This window comes from Aspergillus welwitschiae (genome assembly GCF_003344945.1).
Source record: "Aspergillus welwitschiae strain CBS 139.54b unplaced genomic scaffold BDQ94scaffold_1, whole genome shotgun sequence".
Lineage (NCBI taxonomy): Eukaryota > Fungi > Ascomycota > Eurotiomycetes > Eurotiales > Aspergillaceae > Aspergillus > Aspergillus welwitschiae.
This window is the reverse complement of record NW_020798695.1, coordinates 150,345-170,355: the sequence shown is the minus strand read 5'-3', so window position 1 is coordinate 170,355 and position 20,011 is coordinate 150,345. Positions and strand designations below refer to the sequence as shown.

The window sequence follows — 20,011 nt, the reverse complement described above, 5'->3', positions numbered from 1 at the left end:
CGCCCCCTCCTCTTTCTCCTCTCTACCCCATCTTGCACGCTTTCTCTCTCCTGCTTTTCTACTGTTCAGGTCCAAAGTCGAGATTGACGTCGGTATAAACATAGAGATATCGCGGTGGACTTGCAGCTAGCTGCATACATGATGCATAATATATGTCTCCTTGAAGAAAGACCTGGTATGGGGTGGGTTCGTGGGAAATTCTCCGGTGTAACCTGTAAGGTTTTATGTACATAACTATCTTCTTTCTTGTCCTGTCGTGTCCTGAAATGGATTGTTATTGATAGTGCAGTGCAACTGTATCTACCATTTTATGTCGATGTTGCCATGTAGGTGATTAGTGGAATTACGGTAGCAATTCCTGGGGTATAGATAGTATCATTATCGTCGGTCTCTGCACCCGAGTATATATTATGGTACTGGTGATATATCGAGTGCGAAACCACCGTCTGCTGCAGATGTCGGTAAGGAAAGTAACGTCATCGTACTAATTACAATGCAAATAGGTATCTAGCTGGAAGCAAGAATTAAGACCAAAGATAGGTAGGTACCGGCTGCGATCACACACTCATCAACAGGGCAAGTAGATCACACCCCACAGTAGATAGATTCAGTCATAGTCGAAGCATAAAACCACACCACGTCGCATCAAAAACATCATAAAACGTTAAAAGGTATCACAAAAGATGGCGAGAACATAGCCCGTCGTAGACTCCGTGGATGCGTCGAGTATGCGAAGAGCAAAGGGCGGGTATCGAAGCACTGATGTGCAAGGATCGTAGAGAAGAAATATAAACAAGTCGGATATGAGGGGAGGAAATGAGGGGAGTATTAATAGAGGTGGTCAGCTTTCAGCACTGAGTGCTTTAATGGTACGCGCCTCCGGTTGTTATCGGCATAGGCCAATCGTCTTCGGTGATGCTGCTCCAGAAGCTCCATACTGTACCAACTGCCAAAAGAGTGAAAAGTGTCTCGAACAATGCGCCGTTAATCTTGCTGCCGGAGGCGTGGCAGAGGTGAACGCTGATCACGTATTCGAAGATTTGTCCGATGGCGAACAACAAGGCGGCAGCAGTCAAGTAGACTATAGACAAGTTAGGGAGTCGGATGAAACACAACAACGTTATCCGAAAATAGGTTGTAAACTTACTCATTGGTCGAACTTCGCCCAAGATCCGAATAACTAGGATAGCTTCCAACACGTAAAACGCGACGAGGCAGATGAGAGGAAAGAGTTGGTACAGCACATAGAGAGCAATGTTGCGATAATTGTTTGCCTCGGTTGTCGCGAATTCACCCGTCCAGTCAAAAGCCGTGTCCAGGGCAATATAGCCCGTACCGATGAAGAGAACCAGGGCGGAGGCAAGGATTAGACCGATTGAGGCCGGGGTACCGTCGTCGAGGAATTGATAGCCTACCACGGCATTCAGAAAGAGAATCCAGCACGTTGCGGTGATTGCAGCGACATGTGCAGCCGAGAAGCCCTGTGCATGTTGATTAGAAACAGCAATCCGTGTGAGGAGTCGCACGACTAACCTTGCGCACTGCTGCATCCAGAGGGAAACCGCCCACAGAGAAGATCTCGCAGATTTCGACGACGATAAATGCCAGCAAAAATATTTGCATTTCCCTACTCCAATCAGCATTTCCCCTCCTTTTTTCCTCATCCAATCGTTTGTCGCGTACCTCCTTCCGACTGCCGCCCGTTTGCGATCCGACCTGAACAGCAGGAACAGCGATACTAGGATGGAAATGAACGCGAGAAGGATCGAGCCTGTATAGGTTAGCGCTAGGACGTCGAGCATGAGCATGTCTGGCGTGCCATACCCAGATTGCTGAGATAGCGATTATCGCTGAGCACGATACCGTGAAGCGGGCATCCTCCGTATGCTTCATTAGGGGGTTGATTGTTGGAGACAAAGAGCTATCGGAAGCACATGGTCAGCCACATGGAATGTATCAATTGAGCATTGACAGCCGATGACAGAAACAGAAAAAGGAAATTGGGGATAAAGTAAATTGGGGAAGACTTACATTGCAGACGGGCAGTGTGGAATCTCGACAAAAGTCCTGCACATGCAGATCATTCACGGTCAGCTTCTTCCAGGTTCTGGCAGATGCAAACGATAGATCAATGGCAAACCCACGTTGAAATTTCCAAACTGTGTCGAACCCATGGCTAAAGAGGCACGAAGCGCGACACCATGCAACAAAGGTCACGGAGAGCAGGCTTGGTCAGACGGTGGTGGTGGTGGTGACGGTGAATAATTCGATCGAGTTCGGCAGACCCACGTCGGTCACGATGGCTCCGCTGCAGATCTGGAATGTGGGAACAAAAGAGGGCACCAATTATGATTACAAAGTCGGGCGATAAGGAGCAATAAGAATTAATTTAATCAGGGTGGGAAGATTCAGTTGAAACAACTGGAGAAAGAATGGGACCAACAGGGGGAGAGAGTGAGAGAGACAGACTGCACACGAAAAGGGAAATGAAGAGAAGGAAGAGAGACCAGGGGGGGCAAGGGAGGGCCTGAGAGGCCGGGTTCACAACTCGACGTGCAGTCGGACAGTTGAGAGAAAGCGGGAAAAGATGGAGCGGGTTAATCGGGAATTGTAAGACTCAAGGAGCCGGAAGGGAAAGGAAGGGTAAATATCAGCAACTCGAGGGAGACCGAAGCGTGAGCCAAAGAATTGTGAAAGCGATAATCTCAAACACCGGCGCGGGTGGGTGATCTGTAGGGCCGAGTGGGTATGTGTAGTAGTAGTATTGTAGTATGTGGGGGGACGGGAACAGCAGCGTCGTCAAATAACGAAGTCATACACAAGTCTAGAAGACTGTGTGAAAGGTTGAACGATCGATCGGGATGAGATGAGAATAGAGACAGCAAGATAGAGACAACAGAGCGAGGAGGGGAAGTAGAACAAGAAGGAGAAGAAGATGCTGAGCCACGCTGTCCGGGCGAAGAGCGTCGGAAGAAAGCAAAAGAGAGAGAGAGAAAGAAAGGAAGAAGGGGAGGGGAAATGATGGAGAGATACCAACTAATCCAGCAACAAGTAGACTAATCAATGTCTAGCCTAGTCTAAAAAGTCCACACGAGATGCTTTGCTGTGCTGGAAAATAGAGCGTCCAGGAAAGCTGGAATTAGTTCCAGTTAGGCGCGGGTTAGCGTTGGATGGGAGATCTTTCGGCTCACGATGATAGGCAGTGCGAGTCCAATTCCCACCAGCCAGTCTAAGACCCAGAGGGAAGAAGGCCCGTTGCGCGACGCCATCCACAGCCAACGAATGGCCCCTAAATAAGGCATTGTCCGTCAAAAGCCCTGCAGCTGAAGCGCAGCAGATCCAGGAACCAGATAGGCTGAAGCGGGAATTACTTCATGCGGCTGGTAGAGTCTATGAACAGAGACAGCGCCTTGGCTGTCTCTATGCCTATACTAACTAATCAACAAAAACATTCATAGAAACTACTACACAACCCCCTGTGCTTGACCTCAGCAGAGTTTGACCCCCTGTGGAAAACATGTCCTGACTTGCACTTCAGTACCATGGATTATGTTCTCCTTTTTCGCCATCCATGGCTCGGGCTTCCTGAGTTTTTCTCCAGTTTCTATTCTGGTTCCGCCCTCAACCCGCATCCTAGTCAAGTCATGAATCATGGTAGAGAACTCGCTACATACTTACGTACGTACTGTCCGTCTCTGGCTGGGGCTAAGAATAGCAGTGACAGGCAACATTTCTTGGGACCTTGATTGATCTTGCATGAAAATCCGGATGTGAAATGCCGCTGCGATCTTCTTCCATCCTTCGACTGTATGATGTGTCTTAACCCGCGCGGTTCCTTCGCCGAATGACGCCTGCAGGCTCCCTTCCCCCCCAGCCACACCAACCCGTCGGTCAGCATGGTTCAACAACATCCATCCTATTCAATCATACTTATGCTTCCTGGAAACTATTTTGATGCTGCATGATTTCATGTTCTCTGTACTAGTAACATGCATGTCCCGCTTGAACTAGATCTCACCCAATCTCACTCATCCGATGGGACTCTCAGCCACTGTGTGCGCCCCGCTGGTCCCCTCGGAAGGGTCATCAGCCAGGATCTGTCTTTCATCTGTCTGCTCGCCCTTGCATCTATATCCAATTGATCATACTACAAAGGAATTGTCCAAAGGGAGGGTCGGAGAGTAGTATTGCCCTTGTAAACTAGTCGATAGAACAATCTGCAAGTCGGAGAATGCCGTCTATGGCCAAACATGGTGGGCAGATGATGGAGTCGTCACACCGATTTAGTTTCCCGATATATCGTCGTTGCCTATTGCTACCATCCAATCCACCTACTGCACAGAGTCCGCGGGTCGCATCATCCTCTAGCACACATCTTCGATCTTCAACTCCTTCCCATCATGCTCTCCCAGATCCAGCTTCAGCGTCCGTCCGAACAACTCCAGCAACATCTCAAAGCACACCTTGGTAATAGCAGGGTCATACCGTCCCTTGCTGAGCTCATCGCGAATGAAGGCGTCTATTGAACCCTTGTCAGCACACCCCCGTTCTACTCCCCCTTCCTAAACAGGGAAAATATGAAGAACCTACGTTGAGCCCAAGCCACCTCGTAAAAGCTAAACAAGACTCCCTTGTCATGAAGGGTCTTGCGGATCAAATCCCTTCCCTCGGGCGGAACATGGGTATCATTCTTTCCAAAAATCTGCGATAACACACAAACAATCCTTCCCGTTAGTACTTCAATTCCCTCACGCATGCGAAGCGGACTTATAAAATAAATGGAAGGGCGGGGATCCTATCTCACCATGAGCATCTCGCCCTTGATATCCCCTGCCCGGGCCAAACTATCATCATTCTTCCCCAGCCCCAACGTCTTACTATGGATGTCCGTGGCGAAGTAGCACACCGCCGCTTTCACGCGGCTGTCCAACGCGCAGCGATACGCCAGATGTCCACCCAGGCACATACCCGTCGCACCTACACGACCATTGCACGTGGGCAGTGACAGTAGATAGTCGACGCACAATGAGGCGTCCTCATCGTAAGCCGCAATTTTCTATATGGATAAGAATCCCTCAGCATGGGCCTTTCTATATTTCATTTCACAAATCAAACTGTAAATAATTTAACTGGTAATTTACTCACCTTACTAATTTTCCATTGATTGCCCTTGTCCGTATCCTCGGCATCATACTTCAACGGCTCGGGACCCGTGAATTCATGATAGCTCGAGGGCGCCGCGCAGATATATCCTTGTCCGGCGATTTGTCGAGCAAATCGTGCGACAGGGCCAGTTACTGTATGTATAGGTGTTATCGATAATCGTATCTTCTCGTTATAGGGAAACTTCCTAGAATCTACTTGAAAGATCGGGCTCTCAACTTACCTTGATAGATTTCACTAAACACAACTACACCCGGGAACCGCGCCTTAGGGTACCCGGGAATAGTAGGGTGGAAGACATAAATACCTGAATTGAGAACCAAGTCAGCAATGATCAATTGGATAAATAATTACTAGTCATCCTCCATTGTAGCCGCAGCTACTGGTGAATAAAAGGTAAATCTCAAATCTCAAACTACTACTGGGTAACATACGCATAGTTCCATTGCCGTCCGCCTTGGTCGGCACATCAAGGAAAGATTCCTGAATCAACATGGTAGATTAAGATTTATACTGTCGTAGATAGAGAGTAGTATGCAATTATTCAATGTTCGAGGGGGTTCAGGATAAGTAACAGATTGGCAATCGAAGTGTTTTGATCCGCTTAGAGCGTTATGGCGGGGTTCAGTTGTTGTTGGGACTGATATTCTTGCGATAAGATTCCCGGAAATGGAGGGGTAGTCATGTGATTTGAAGTTGGGGAAAGCATTGGGATCACTATATAGAAATCAACTAACATAAATCTTCTACGGCAGGGAGATGAATTGTACATTGTTTGGACTGCAGTTTGGTTATATGATATCCATTTGGTATTATGTTAATTAGGGTACAGTAAAATGCTTGCTACCTAATGGTTGCAACTAGGTTCGGGAATACATGAAAGATGAAAGAAGCCGATTCAAGAAAAAAAGAAAAAGAAAAAATAAAGAAGCAATCTAATAATGTACATAGAATGTTCATGATCTAACAGGAAAGGGTGAAATGCGACACTTGAGGAATTATCCTCATGCAGAACTAAAATCAAGACATAATGCATGTACTGTAGCGTATTCGAGTCAGGACTCGAGCGCATGGATCGAGCAAATAAGAGAGATTACAACAAGATATGATAAGATCGGTCAAAAGCAATGAAGCTTGTAAATGTAAGGCCCTACCTTCATCCCAGACTAGGAGATATGAAACCCCAGGTTGCGCTGAGGAGTGGGCTGGCGCATCGAGACGCTTAGAACACATACTAGCCATAGACGTCAGCGGTCGGTCTGCATAATCAACACTCGGCAGTTCACTTACCGGGATAAACAGGTAAGGAACCTGTCTCTCGTACTCCCTCCAGGCCTCGCCGTACTTGTTCCGGCAACGCTCGATATCACGCATCGCACGGTGAGTGATCATGCAGGCGAAGAACAGAGGATAGAACCAAGGGAAGGGGCTACTGAACCCAGTAATGAGGCCCCAGTTGAGGGCAAAGTACAGGTCACAGGTGTAGTGGATCTTGCGTGCCTTGCCATCTGCAGAGTGTCGAGTTTAGCGCAATGTATGACGATAAAGGTGAGAATATGAGCATAACTTACACCAGCCGTCGACGAGGATCTTCGAACCATCCTCAGCCGTGATAGTCTTGGGGTTCTTCAGGGTCTGCCAAGGCAGCTGCGGGAAAGTGCTGCGGAACACCATCGTTCCACGCTCCTGTTGGCGGTAACGGTTCTTCTGACTATTGGTCGTATCCCACACCCAGTACACGAAGAGGTAGGCGACGTAGAGGAATGTGAGGAAGTAGCGGTTCCAGTGGTACGTGGCCGGGTCGTGGTTGGCCAGGTAGATTGTGCAGTGGCAGTAGCTCAGGGGAACACCAGCGAGGTTCCAGAAGATCAGCATGAAACCCCATTTTTCGTAGTACATGTCCCTGCAAACCAATTAGACAGTGACACACAGTCGCAGGTTGTGGGAAGTACTTACCATGTAGACACAATGCACTCTTCACCCTTAGAGCAGGCGTTCGCATACAAGAAGTGCGCCATGAGAAGGAAACCAACTTCACCAGAGACGTAGCCGTAGACTTCATACTGTCTGGCCGCGGCACCCAAGGTAACGAAGAGCAGAATGTACCAAGGAAGGCGAACTTCAAAGAACATTTTGAAGTCCAGAATGCCAAACATTCTTGGGTTGAGCTCGGCACCCATGAAGAAATCGTAGACGTGGTGCCCGGTCATGCGATGTTGCGCCCCGCGTGCCAATGCCGAAAAGTAGGCCACGAAAGCAACAAGGAACCCAGAAAGGATAGCGACGCTCATGAGAGGGCCGAACTCGTCAATGATAGTGTACAACTTGAAGATACCAGTAATATGAAGCAGGGAGGCCAGCGCGATAGTGGTGTAGAAGGACCAAACAGCAGAGCAGTAGTATGGCAGCTGCTTGCCTCCCAAGTGCGGCAAAGGACGACCCATCACGGTGATACCGGGGAGATAGAGGTAGCAAATTCCCTCAAAGATGAAGAACACCCAGTAGATCGTCCAAGCCTTGAGAGACGGGAAAGCACCTTCATATACCAGGTGTCCCAGATGCGCAAAGAAGTCCGACATACTTTGTCCTTCGGCGGGGCGAGGAAACTTGCCATCGTAGTAGGTGGCACCAATCCACATGTAGTACATCAGTAGCGGAAATCCGATCATCATGGACGCGACACCGAAGGATCCTCCAAATTCAAAGTGGCCACTGTAGTCGACTTTGGGGTCCTTCCCTTCTTCCCACCCATCCACAATCCGAGCCTTTTTGACATCAGAACCGTCGGCATGACCATTGGTCGCAAAGGGCTTTGATTCTTCCTCCACAGGTTCAGTCTTGATCTTGACAGAAGTGCGTCTCCGGGTTGTCGACTTCGATCCTTCAGCTGTTGAGTCGGAAGGCTCCTCCGACAATCTGGCGCTTGCGCTGCGGGTTACTCGGCGGCCAGGTGTCTCGACGAAGCCGGGCCGCTCCATTTTCCTAGAGGGATTGATCGACCGGTAAGCCAAAGACAATCAATTGCAACAAGCAGATTGAAGGGCTCGCATGCGAAGCGCGATTGGGGTAGACCGAAGATAGGGTACTATTCACGACTGGGGTTCCTCACTCGGTCCCTGATTCATCGTGCCTTCTCGTTTCTCCCATGGAACTCTCACTCCCTTGCGCAACTGGATGACTTACTTTGGGGTTTTCCCCGTTTGGGATCGAGTGACGGTCATTGTGTGCTGACCATAAGAGGCCTCAAGCCGAGGGTTCTATAATGATTGAGTGTAAGCGAAGGGAAGAATGGGCACAATTGATGCGAGGAGAAGGTTAGGGAGACGAGGGAGAATCTTTAGGCGGTCGCAAGGAAGAACAACAACAACATTCAGATTGGGGATGAACTAAAAGGGAGTGGGTGCGTTGCCCGCTGCGGCAGGATCATCGGCCCTGGAGCTTATTACCGCAACCAACAATACTACCCGTGCAGGGCTTGTACAATCCCACAATCATGAAAGGGGCAAGGGTCCAATATGAAAGCACGGACTATCATAGATGAACGAATCAATTTAATGGATCAATAATACTAACTACTAGTACGTACTATCAGGTTATACAGTAGGGTCATGGCCCGCTGGCACCATACAACAGAGTACATATTTTACCAACAAAACAGACAGGAACAGCAGCAGCCATCCGATACTTGGCAATCATGTAAGCATTTCGATTTGTTAAACTGCCATGCATATACAACCTCACGGGTGGCCACATGCCTTATTTGATATGAGCCCAGCTATGCTTGTGTAAGCATAAATATATTCTGGTAACTTATATGGGGAGGCATGCGTGTTCTTTCGCGGAAGAGCAGTGGGTGTAACTAAACTATCTAGTAAGTAGTGTAAACCCATGCCTTAATCGCCTGCCGTACAGCACGTGCCTGAGGCTCCGGCCGGCCGCCAAGGCATGACATACTCGCCCCTCCCTCAATCTGTCTCTCCTCTTCCGCTCTGCCTCTGCTACTTTTTACGGTAGGGGAAGCTTCAGGGTTCTGGTGCTTCTCCTTTCCTGGTGCTGCCCTTGGGGCTTCTGTAGCCCTTTTCTTGACTTTTCATTGTTCAGATTTTTTCTTGCTCAACCACAATCCCCCACCTGCCTCAGTCGGAGGCTGTACCGCAACTCTAGTCATATCTCCGCATTTTCCTTCCATAACTGCTTTTTCTGCCCCCGCCATACGAAGGTACTTTCACGCCTTTACCTTAAAAAGGCAGAGTGAATAATGTCGGGCAATCCTAGTCAGATTCCTACCACATCTATGAAAGCGGTGAACATTCCGAGTCAGCCAGCCTCTGCGACATTTACTCCATCGTCATTCGATAGCGGCTCTCCGCGGTCTCAGCGGCGCCCGGGAGGTTCTGGCAGCTTTGGAGCTGGGTTGACATCTCAGGCTAGAAACTCAGGCTCTCCTAGGCACAATCAAGCTCTCAGGAGTCAGCATAAACGACAGAGGCGTCCTCGATTGCTAGATGATGAGGATTATAGCGAATCGGTACGTGTCTCGAATTCTAGGGAGTGGCTACAGCTACATCACGCTCACCCGAGCCTGACTCGAGCCACACTATCCTGCCATACTTCCCGCCCTTGTATTATCCCCACCTGATGCTCTTTGTGATTCCGTATGCGTAAAGCCTTGGGAAGCTTCCTTGAGATCCCTGGACATCATATACGCGAAGGGGCTTACATAAGATGCTGAAGGAGGGGCCTGCGCATGCAAGATAATCTGGGGGTTGTAGCAGAAGTGCGAACAATGTGGCTGCAGTCACTCACTAGGACTATCGCTATGGCTTTGCTAGCCTTGTTTACTGACTCGTCCGTCTCCCCAGGCCATCATGAGATCCACGACCAGTCGCAAGGGACAGACGTCCATCACTCATCTGATGAACTTCTCCCTTCCCCCTCGTCCTCAGTACCATCCTCCACCCCGTAATACTCGCCGCTATACGTCCTGGGGTCCAGGTTCCGGCTACCATGCCATGGACAAATCCCGCTACGTTCATGCCAACTATCGCTTTATTGTGACGCCGAATCGCAACTACCATGCACAAGCGGCCAATGCTGATGTCCATCTTGACTGGGATTCAGTGATGCAGGTCTTGGTATCAGAGCAGACACAGTCAGCTAGCTGCCCCATCTGTTTGTCCACACCGGTAGCGCCACGCATGGCTCGTTGTGGTCATATATTCTGCCTTCCTTGTTTGATTCGCTACATGCATTCGACTGACGAGGAAAAAGCGGTTCCTGAGAAGAAGCCACGATGGAAAAAGTGCCCCATCTGTTGGGACTCCGTATACATTTCGGAAACTCGGCCTGTGCGATGGTTTCGTGGCCAAGAAGGGGACCTCCCATTCGAGGGGGGTGATGTCGTACTAAGGCTAGTGAAAAGAGAGCCCGGAAGCACGTTAGCACTGCCACGGGATGGAGCTGAGGGAATAGCACCAGATGAGGATGTTCCGTGGTATCATGCTGCGGAAGTGGCTGATTACGCGCGCATAATGAAAGGAGGTGAAGATTATATGAAAGAACAATACGACATTGAGATTGATGAGCTCCGCAGGCAGGAGCTTGAGGATGAGCTTTTATTTGGAGATGATACTACTTGGACACGGAAGGCGGTTGCAGCAATTGCAGATGCCAAATCCAAGGTAGAAGGTATAGGGAACCCACCCGAGATTGTGCGACAGCCCGTCCCAAGCCAAGAGCCAAAGGAACCTGTCGCCGCACACTCACCACCAGAGGAAATTGCTGCCATGTATGCATCGCAGCATGCAATCAAGTCAGGCCAAAGTTCGTCTGCGGAGTCTATCACCGCGTCAGATACTGGGCCTGGTTCGGCCTCCACTCCGGAGACGTCCAATGATGTGGATCGTACAGCCGAAGCTTTGGGCCAGGTTGACCTGAATACAACCTCTGCCCCGAAAAAGAAAAAGAGGGATCCTGGACACGGCCGAAATAACATGCCCTCAAAGCGAGGTCCTACTACATCTGACCATGCGTTCTTCTTCTACCAAGCTCTACCCCAATTCTACCTTTCGCCCTTGGACATCCGCATCTTGAAAGCTGCATTTGGCGATTACTCTTCATTCCCGGCCACCATTCTCCCTAGGGTTGAGCGTATTTCGAGCGGTCATATTGTGGACGACGAGCTACGCAAACGAGTCAAGTATCTCAGCCACCTGCCGCAAGGTTGTGAGGTGAACTTTCTCGAGTGTGACTGGAGAGACGTAGTTGTGCCGGAGGTGCTAGAAAATTTCAAGTCGGAAACTGAAAAGAGACGGAAGCGCAATAAGGAGAAAGAGGTGCGAGAAGAGAAGGATCGCATTCGAGCGGAGAAAGAAGAGGATGAAAAGCGCTGGGCAGCGGCGCGCCGGAAGAGGCCTAGCATTGGCCCCGTCGATGAACCTCCCTTCTCCGACCGCGATTTTCAGCCGTTATCGGGCTCTGCTGGCGAGCCTTCTGGCTTCGATATATCCTCTTCCTCTGCATCCCCTCCGCCCTCCTCGAGTCCCCCCGGATCTCGTACGGTGTGGGGAACAGTTGCCGCTCCGACACTTTCGGCTCCGTCGAGCTCACAAGCCCCTGCCGATGGTTGGCTGCAGGGCTGGGAGGAGGAGCTGTGGGCCCAGCAAGAAAGGGAGCTCTTGGCTCAATCTGCTGCTGAGGCGAACACTCCAGCTTCTTCCTCTGGCGGGAAAAAGAAGAAGAATAAGAAAATTACACTCATGTCGACCAATATCCAAAGAGGGGCATAGAAGGTGCAACTATCTGTGCGTTCTTCGTCCACCAGCTTCTGGTGATCCACTTTGTCGTTTACAATCTTTTCTGTACGGTACTTTGTGGATTTTTCTCTACTTTATCACGAATATTATGTTATAATCATGTGTGGGGGGTTGTTTGCAGATACATTTTGGGAAGAGCATAGGTCAGGAGTCGAGAGTGTTTTTATGGAAATTTGATGGCTACATATGTGTACCAATTACAACAACTAGATAAAAATGATAAAGCAGCTAAGATTAGAGAAACCTCTTCTGTTGGACTCTTTCGGAGTCACGACGCGTCTATCCAGATAGAAGGTACTAGTAACCTAGCTCTCTTTCCTGATCAGGAAGACACGGTGTCAGGAGAATACTGATCTGTGGGAGGTCTGGAGAAGATGAGAAGTATTATTATGATTCGATTTCAGAGTATGCTACTGCAAGCTTGCCTGTCACTATCCTTCAGAGAGTAAGTATACCAGAATTAAGAAAGAACGTAACATCTGGTGAGGCTCTGTTGGGTTTGTTGGTGAATCTCCAGGGCCGGCGATCCTGCCGCAGCGGAGCCTCAGGCACGTGCCGTCCGCCAAAAAAACATCATCCATCTCAGCTCCAGCAATCCACCCACTTCCCCCCGATTGTGCTGTCCGGCCCTTTGCCTCTTTCTTCACCACCTCCCTTTCTTGTCTTACTGGCCTTCTTTATTATCCCTCCGGCCTCGTCATTCATCCTTAGAGCTTGACCCCGCGTTTCACACAAGGTTCGTACCACATCTCACCCAACCAACCCTTCCCCGATCTTTTGCGCAACGTCTACCTTACGTCGTACACCACGCTGATCCTTCGAGCACAATTAGACGCCAAGCTTCGGCCTACAATTACCTTATCTTAGCTTTCAGTGTCCCGCCTGGGGCGTTAGGATGGCTGCTTAGACGGGTGCTCGCCCCCCCAGTCTGCTTTCTTTCGCTTCTTGACCTCGTATGGCTCCCATTGAGGCAACGCGTGGCTGAATAGTCAAGGCGACTCTCCGACTGCCTGGACATGATGAACCATCATATGCCCGCAATGCCCCATGGGCAGCCACCCATGCCTACTCCTCGTCGACAGCAAGATGTTCCTTACACTACAGCTCCTCCCAACATGCGAACCCCTCCTGCCTACATGGGGTACCATCCCCATATGAACGGCCACCCTCCTCCGGCCGCATACTCGCCCCAGCAATACCCTCATTGGTACCCGCCTTATCCTGCCATGCAGCTCCCTCCACGCCCATACCAACACCCTTACGGACCGATGTATGTGTCTGCCTATCCTCCCTCTCAGCCTATAATGGCGCCGGCCCATATTCCTCCCGCGTCTCTTCCCATGCAGCCGAGGACCTCCACTCCCCTACAAAGCACCATGTCTCCGCCTGTCGGACTTCCACCTCTGCCCATTACGACTCAGGCACAGTCTCCAGCCACTGTTCCCGTGCACCCGGCGCCGAGTTCCGCTGTGTCATTGTCCCCCGCTCCTGCACCTGCAAAGGTTTCTTCGGAGCCCAAGGAGCCTTTCCGCCCACCGGTAAGTTGTATAGACTAGCACGCACTCGGTCTTTTTTCCTGACATCAGTCACCAGCTACCTTGGCTCTCCGTCCCCGACCACCCTTTCCCTGCTCGGATTCCGGGCAGACGTAGGAAAAGCCGTCTTCTCCCTACGTCAGCTGTTTCCGTCGAGCTTCCCACCAAGGAGCCTCATCGGGCTGACCAGCCTGAGAGACAAACCGAAGTCCAAAGACTGGAGCCGGTACAGTCGCCATCGGAACCCCAAACACCAACTTTGTCTGCCGCTCCATCAGTTGCGAATTCGACACAACCCACAACTCCATCTTCAGTTGCGCAGAACCTCCCTCTGCGTCCTCAGTCGCAGTCCAAGGGAGCCAAACCGACTATTCCTGTAGTCCCCGTGGTCCCAGTCGTCCCGGCGCCTAGTACCCCTCGTCAAGCAACCAAGGATGATTCGAGTCGCTCGTCGGAAACGCCCAAGTCGGTCAGTGGCACAGCTCAGGAGAAGGCAAACGAGGATACTCAGGACTTGTCCCAGAATAAGACCGAGGGAACTGTTAAGCAGGCTTCGCCTGCCCCTGCAGTGCCCAAGTCGTGGGCGGATTTGGTCCGGTCAAAAGCACTCGCTAAAGGCGCGAGTGCTCCCAACGCATCCCCTGCTGTGTCAAATGGCGTTATCAAGCCCAAGAGTGAGTCTCTGGCCGACGTCTTGACGACACTAGGAGACGATGTGTCGCAGTATAGTGATAAAGTTGCCTTCCTTCAACCCAGAGGACTCGTGAATACCGGCAACATGTGCTACATGAATTCCGTATGTTTCTCTAAGTTGTCAGCACGAAGTGCTACTAGCTAATGACTTTACTTCAGGTGCTTCAAATTCTGGTTTCCTGTGTGCCTTTCTACCAATTCTTGGATCATATTGGACGGAGGGCGTCCCACAGCTTCAACAGCGACTTTCCGATGATCGACGCTTTGTGAGTTACCTGAATTTTTCGATTCTCAGTTCCTCAATGTTTTTAATTGTGCTTGTTTTTACTCGAAAGTCTTACTAATACGCTTAAAGGATCATGTTTATGAGAGAGTTCCGCATCATTGATGCCGCACACACTGAGGAACAGCTGAAGTTGAGGTTGAAACCAAACGAGCTCGAGGATTACGGCGAAGCCTTTGTCCCGGAATTTGTCTACGAGGTTATTAGGCAGTTGCCACGCTTTAGGGACATGCGGGTAAGTCTGTTCCATCCCCTAATGCATGAGACCATGCGCGCTAATACGTACATGATTCCAATGAATACAGAGAGGCCATCAGCAAGATGCTCAAGAGTTTTTGGGCTTCCTTCTGGAAGAAATGCACGAAGAGTGCAATCGTGCCGCAAAGGATGCCCCTGTAACTGCCTCTGCCGCACCGAACCCCGAGGCAGAGGTTGCAAACGAAGAGCCCGGCGATGGCTGGTTGGAGGTCGGTCACAAGCAGAAGGCGGCTGTTACGCGCTCATCTGGCCATATCGCTTTGGAATCGCCAATTACGAAGATCTTCGGTGGAAAGATCCGGTCAGAGTTCAGGGTGCCTGGTAACAAGACTTCTGTGACCCTCGAGCCCTACCAGCCACTTCAGCTGGACATTGGAGCTCCTGAGATCAACAATATTGTCGATGCTCTCAAAGGACTCACTAAGCCGGAAAGCATTCAAGGGGACTTCAATTCTTCCCGCGGACCCAATGTCACAGCTACCAAACAGATCTTTATTGAAACCATGCCGCCAGTTCTTATCCTTCACCTGAAGCGGTTCCAATACGACAGTGTGACCAGAGGCACCCAAAAGATCTGGAAAAAGGTTGGATACCCGCTCGACTTGGAGATTCCTCGCGAGGTCTTCCCGCCTAACAAGCGCAATATCATGATGGCACAAGGTGGCCTGCCCAAGTATCGCCTCGTCGGCGTCATCTACCATCATGGCAAGAACGCTAGTGGCGGCCACTACACCGTTGATGTCCGTCGTCAAGATGGACGCGAATGGATCCGCTTGGACGACACTCTTATTCGTCGGGTTCGGAGTGAGGATGTTGCACAGGCCGGGGGCGAGGAAGACCCCAAGGTTCTTGCGGCGGCGCTCGAACAACACAAGCGCGACGGACCGAATGTTAACATCTTTGATCATATTGACCAGGACGACTTGGAGCAGTCCGATAATGAGAGAGGCTGGAGCCAGGTCAACGGCGCCAGCGGCCATTCAAGCAAGAAATCCACCTCTGGTGCAGCCTCAGCACCGTCTTCCGGTGTCCGCACTCCTCTTGGACGGTACGGATCCCGAGACAACAAGGTGGCTTACCTGTTATTCTACCAACGCATCGTTTGATTTGGCTTGTTCCGGAGAGAACCATCTCCAGGAGCGATTGGCGAACTATCGAGAAGAGAGAGAGAAAACCAATAAGCGCATTCTCCCGTCTCCTTTATCTGGGGAGAAATCACAGGATCCCAACGCTGCCTGGTAGTACGCCAAATGTGTTCTGGCGCCTACCCACCCACGTATCAACTATTTACACTAACTCAATTTTTGTCCGTCGACTGCGCATACAACATGACATCGACCTGGCGGTTCATTAGAGGCCCGTGTTTTCATCGGCCATCAAGGGTCGCTGCTGCGGAGGTGTAATGGATATTCGGGGAGTTGTTGGGCCCTTCTTTCCGAGTATTCAGACAATTTCCGCCGCGCAAGACCCCGTCTTATTGCTCGCATTTGAGTCTACACAGATGGTGGGCGTCACCAGACCATTGCTGTGTATTTTGCTTTTTAATTGTTATTATTTTCCCCGTTCCCTTCCGTGTTCCTGATGACATTTGCCCTGTAGCTTATCCATCTATCTCGCTTATGATTTTGTGTGTTCGCGGTGCTGTATCTGGTGAGATGTCGCTCTGATATATACCCCTAGTTTCCTCGCATAGCCCCTTGGTTTGCCTCGCTGATGCAGATGGGTTTTTTCTTGATGTGGCGTGGACGGGTTTATAAAGACTGCATGATTTTCCTTTTTCCCCCCATAGACATGTCTATCCAGAAAAAAGAAGAGCTGTGGAATTTTTGGTCGGCGGCTGGCGTGCATGCTTTATTTGAACGAAGTTGGAGATGAGGAGTCCGGAGGTTAGTGACGAACACGATACAGCAACGCCCTACGATGGAGTTGAGTTCAGTTCAAATGATGGGAACTATTGTCGATTTCTTCGACTCCCCAGATGATTTTGGGCCAGTTGTGGTGCAGCAGATCCGCCCCATCATGACTGGTTATTCTATGTCTTTTTCTCTTCTTGTTTCCTTTTTGCACCATCACACACACACAAACCTTCGTTTCAGCACAAATTACACATTTTTTCCCTTATACTCTCACTATCATATTAATGACGAGATACGGCGGTATGCAAAATAGGGTGGTCATCAAAATCAAGGCATGGTTTAGGGTGGGATGAATATTTATTTGTTGATCTATTTCAGGCACGACTTGATAAAAAAGCATGTTTAGGCAATATTATTAGTATATTTATAAAATCATGGGTCTCCATTACTGACATCTCCCATCAACTACTAGTAGTAGCTATCAACCACACCATAATCTAAATGTATATTATGCTGATAGTCCTAATAGTAGTCTATGCAGTGAATTGAGATCTAGGGATGCCGAGAACATCCACTGACACTAGATGGTTACTAGTAGGTAGGCAGCACGTCCCCTTTGTACAGTATCCTTTCTCTTTCATCATCATCATCCCCTCTATACACGACACATCCATCTCTATACCATCGGCCATCCATCCATCCACAAATCCTCAGCCGCATACATTCCCCTCAACTCTAACGTATATTGTATATATGTGCAACCGTTCAGCTTCACCATCACCATATATACAACACGAGCATCATCTTGTGAATGGAGACCAATCGCTGAAGGTCTCCATGCAGCTCCAGTTTACAACAGCAAAAATGTGTCTCCGAATCCTGACTGGATATCGCAAGCAGACTAGACATGTTGTTCGAATGGCGGGGTCGGACTGTTGCTACTCTCCTGTGTACTTTCCTGCTCGTTCTCTCGCACAACCAGGTTGACGGGTCGAGCAGGTTCATCCGCTGTTGCTGCTCCAACCTGGACTTGCTCCTGCGAAGAGGTGGTCCGAATAACAGACCGACCGATCTGGAAGACAGCTGGGTCGGGCGGTTCCCGTCCTGCATGACCGCGCTTCCGGTTTCGGTTGTTCGTGGGCCCTGCGCTGCGTGTCGCAGTGCTGTGCGTGTGCTGCACATTGGCGATCGGCACGGGGTCGGGTTCAGCAATGGTGCTGGTGCTGAGTGCTTGGGAGATTGTCCGTGGGAGATGGTAGCCGGCTTTTGCTAGTGGGATGCAGAGTCCATGGACGATCTGCCGAGAAAGTCAGAAGAGATGTTTCAAGATCTATAAGATCTAGATATTGGTCTGATAGTGTGTGGACTTACTATGCTGCAAATGACCAGGAACCAAACCACGACATTGACGGCCTCGGAAACCTTCGCGGCATCTTCACGGACTTGACCTTCGACGGTGATCTGGTTCAGGAATTCCCGACTGACCGACAGGTAGAAGACAGCCCCGACCCCGATAGGTCCAAAAAATCCAACAAATGCTGCCTGATAGAAGTGCTCAATTTGGTGGATGAGCTTGTGCATGGCAAAAATGATAGGCATGCGTCGGACTAGCAGGATTAGGATTCCCAAAAATATCAAGCGATAGATGGGGATCACGCTGTTGTTCAGGAACGACGACCACGGGCAGACAGCACCGAACCACATGAAGACCGCCAAGTTTAGCAACATATCGATGGTTGGCTGCAAGGAATCATCCATGGTTTCTAGGCGAAACCAGTCACTACCTTCGTCAGCAATTGAACCGAAGCAAGTGGACATGACGTCTTACTCCTGCGTAAACACATTGCCGGCAACAAAGCAGGCCAGGAGATCATCCGTCCCTATCAAGCCACATGTACCAATGATAAACAGCTGCATTCGATATTAGCAAAATGGAATGGCGGAGCCAAGTACTCAACTTACTGAAAGAGCGATAGCAAATACAAGAAAGCTTTCTCGATCCACGTAATGCTTCTCCTCTGCCCAGTGGAGCAACTTACGGGAGAGCCACCCAACTACGATCCCGTAGACGACACTCAAGATCACAGTGTAGACCCAAGTTTCATAGAACCACAAGCCTATGGCTTTCCCAGCGCCTCCACTGTACCCCTCGCCGCCCCTTCCAATGTACTTGAGAAGATACAATCCAAAATAGAGAAAAGGATAGCCGAGACCATCGTTGGCACCTGACTCGGCCACAATAATACGCTGCAAAGGACGAGGCACATTCTTGTCTGCAAATTTGCCCTTCACGATGGAATTGGAGAGCACGGGGTCGGTGGGAGTGATGCACGCACCCACGACAAGAGCATGGAGAAAGGGAAAGTTCGGCACCATGGCCCAAATGACCAGACTGCTACACATCCACATGGCAGCCATCCCAGGACCCAAAAGGAGCGACAGGCTCTTCCATTCTATCTGCAAGTACCGTTTGGGGAGCTGCACCCCGGCAAGGACCAGCTGGACCCCAAGGACGAGGCGGGTGAAGTACAGGGTGATCTCTTCTAGATTTTGCTCGGAACCAAGTGCATACTCCTGGGGTCTTATAAAGTTGGCTGCATGGGGGGAGAAGATCACTCCAGCTAGCAATGAAATCACTGTACAACGTCAGTTATCCACCGTCCAATCAACGACAACACGCATTGCCGAGGAGAGATCGGGAGTAGCGGGTGGAAGGTTGAAAAAGGCAGGACGGACATGCTTCAGAAAGATAGAATCTCTCCTTGAACAGGTAGGACACCAATCCGAAGACGGATATAAATCCTCCCAGCGTCGCACAGACGATGTTGAAGTTGATCAACGATAGGGTAGGCATCTTGTCGTTGCGCTCCCCCAGGGTGTGCGGTGCACAACGTCTATTGTTGATTATTGCTTTGATCCCAAGCAAGGATGCCGGAATCCTGAAGGTTTACAACTCCCTGTTCAGCTGGAGAGCGCGGGGTAAAAGAAGGTAAAATGTGGGGGAGAATTAGAATAATCTCCAGAACTTGACACAATCAAACTAAGATCACAAGCACGTGTTATTCAATCATAATAGTATAGATGTCTTTGATGGCAAGCTCTCCTGGCATCGGAAGAATGGGGAATTCCTCCAGCAGCTGGATCTTAAAACAGGCGAACGTCGTCACCGACAGCACGAGTTTCCAGCCCGATAAACTTCGGGGGGGTGGGAGGAAGTAAAAAGGGCAATACGAGAGACCAAACACGAGGCGAGCAGATGCAGGCAAGCAAGCACAGACGCGACGAATGACCTCGGGCGACGATCAGACTCGATATGAGCGAGTATGCGCCAGAAGCGATGTCAGTATGCAGCGGTACGTGTGAGTGGAAGGGAAGAGGAAGAAGAAGAGGAGTAAAAGACGCGGGCAA

The 20,011-nt window shown here is 50.1% G+C and overlaps 6 protein-coding genes across 6 annotated transcripts; 2 read left to right on the top strand and 4 right to left on the bottom strand.

Annotated features, from left to right (window-relative positions):
- Positions 1-863: 863 nt before the first annotated feature.
- On the bottom strand, positions 864-2,174 carry BDQ94DRAFT_164810 (chitin synthase export chaperone; the record flags this gene model as incomplete). Its single annotated transcript, XM_026770124.1, has 7 exons — positions 864-1,081; positions 1,148-1,481; positions 1,534-1,627; positions 1,684-1,771; positions 1,825-1,921; positions 2,032-2,067; positions 2,145-2,174. The coding sequence occupies 7 exons, from the start codon at positions 2,172-2,174 to the stop codon at positions 864-866; spliced, it is 897 nt and encodes a 298-aa protein (XP_026632040.1).
- Positions 2,175-4,131: 1,957 nt separating this feature from the next.
- Positions 4,132-5,797, bottom strand: BDQ94DRAFT_868 (dienelactone hydrolase family protein). Its single transcript, XM_026776730.1, has 6 exons — positions 5,598-5,797; positions 5,387-5,470; positions 5,146-5,297; positions 4,805-5,056; positions 4,591-4,702; positions 4,132-4,519 (listed from the first exon to the last, which is right to left on the bottom strand). Exons 1-6 carry the CDS (start codon positions 5,656-5,658, stop codon positions 4,365-4,367), a joined length of 816 nt encoding a protein of 271 aa, XP_026632039.1. The 5' UTR covers positions 5,659-5,797; the 3' UTR covers positions 4,132-4,364.
- Positions 5,798-5,926: 129 nt separating this feature from the next.
- Positions 5,927-8,532, bottom strand: erg4 (c-24(28) sterol reductase). Its single transcript, XM_026764007.1, has 5 exons — positions 8,347-8,532; positions 7,120-8,145; positions 6,735-7,066; positions 6,454-6,671; positions 5,927-6,397 (listed from the first exon to the last, which is right to left on the bottom strand). Exons 1-5 carry the CDS (start codon positions 8,382-8,384, stop codon positions 6,386-6,388), a joined length of 1,626 nt encoding a protein of 541 aa, XP_026632038.1. The 5' UTR covers positions 8,385-8,532; the 3' UTR covers positions 5,927-6,385.
- Positions 8,533-9,172: 640 nt separating this feature from the next.
- On the top strand, positions 9,173-12,218 carry BDQ94DRAFT_132187 (RING-type E3 ubiquitin transferase MAG2). The gene is made up of 2 exons (XM_026764006.1): positions 9,173-9,691; positions 10,026-12,218. The coding sequence occupies exons 1-2, from the start codon at positions 9,422-9,424 to the stop codon at positions 11,949-11,951; spliced, it is 2,196 nt and encodes a 731-aa protein (XP_026632037.1). The 5' UTR covers positions 9,173-9,421; the 3' UTR covers positions 11,952-12,218.
- Positions 12,219-13,018: 800 nt separating this feature from the next.
- On the top strand, positions 13,019-15,853 carry BDQ94DRAFT_164806 (mRNA-binding ubiquitin-specific protease UBP3; the record flags this gene model as incomplete). Its single annotated transcript, XM_026770123.1, has 5 exons — positions 13,019-13,516; positions 13,572-14,309; positions 14,366-14,472; positions 14,562-14,724; positions 14,795-15,853. 5 exons carry the CDS (start codon positions 13,019-13,021, stop codon positions 15,851-15,853), a joined length of 2,565 nt encoding a protein of 854 aa, XP_026632036.1.
- Positions 15,854-17,399: 1,546 nt separating this feature from the next.
- BDQ94DRAFT_828 (putative Na/H antiporter) lies at positions 17,400-19,602 on the bottom strand. Its single transcript, XM_026776638.1, has 5 exons — positions 19,340-19,602; positions 18,566-19,239; positions 18,432-18,514; positions 17,975-18,383; positions 17,400-17,900 (listed from the first exon to the last, which is right to left on the bottom strand). Exons 1-5 carry the CDS (start codon positions 19,455-19,457, stop codon positions 17,505-17,507), a joined length of 1,680 nt encoding a protein of 559 aa, XP_026632035.1. The 5' UTR covers positions 19,458-19,602; the 3' UTR covers positions 17,400-17,504.
- Positions 19,603-20,011: the final 409 nt, after the last annotated feature.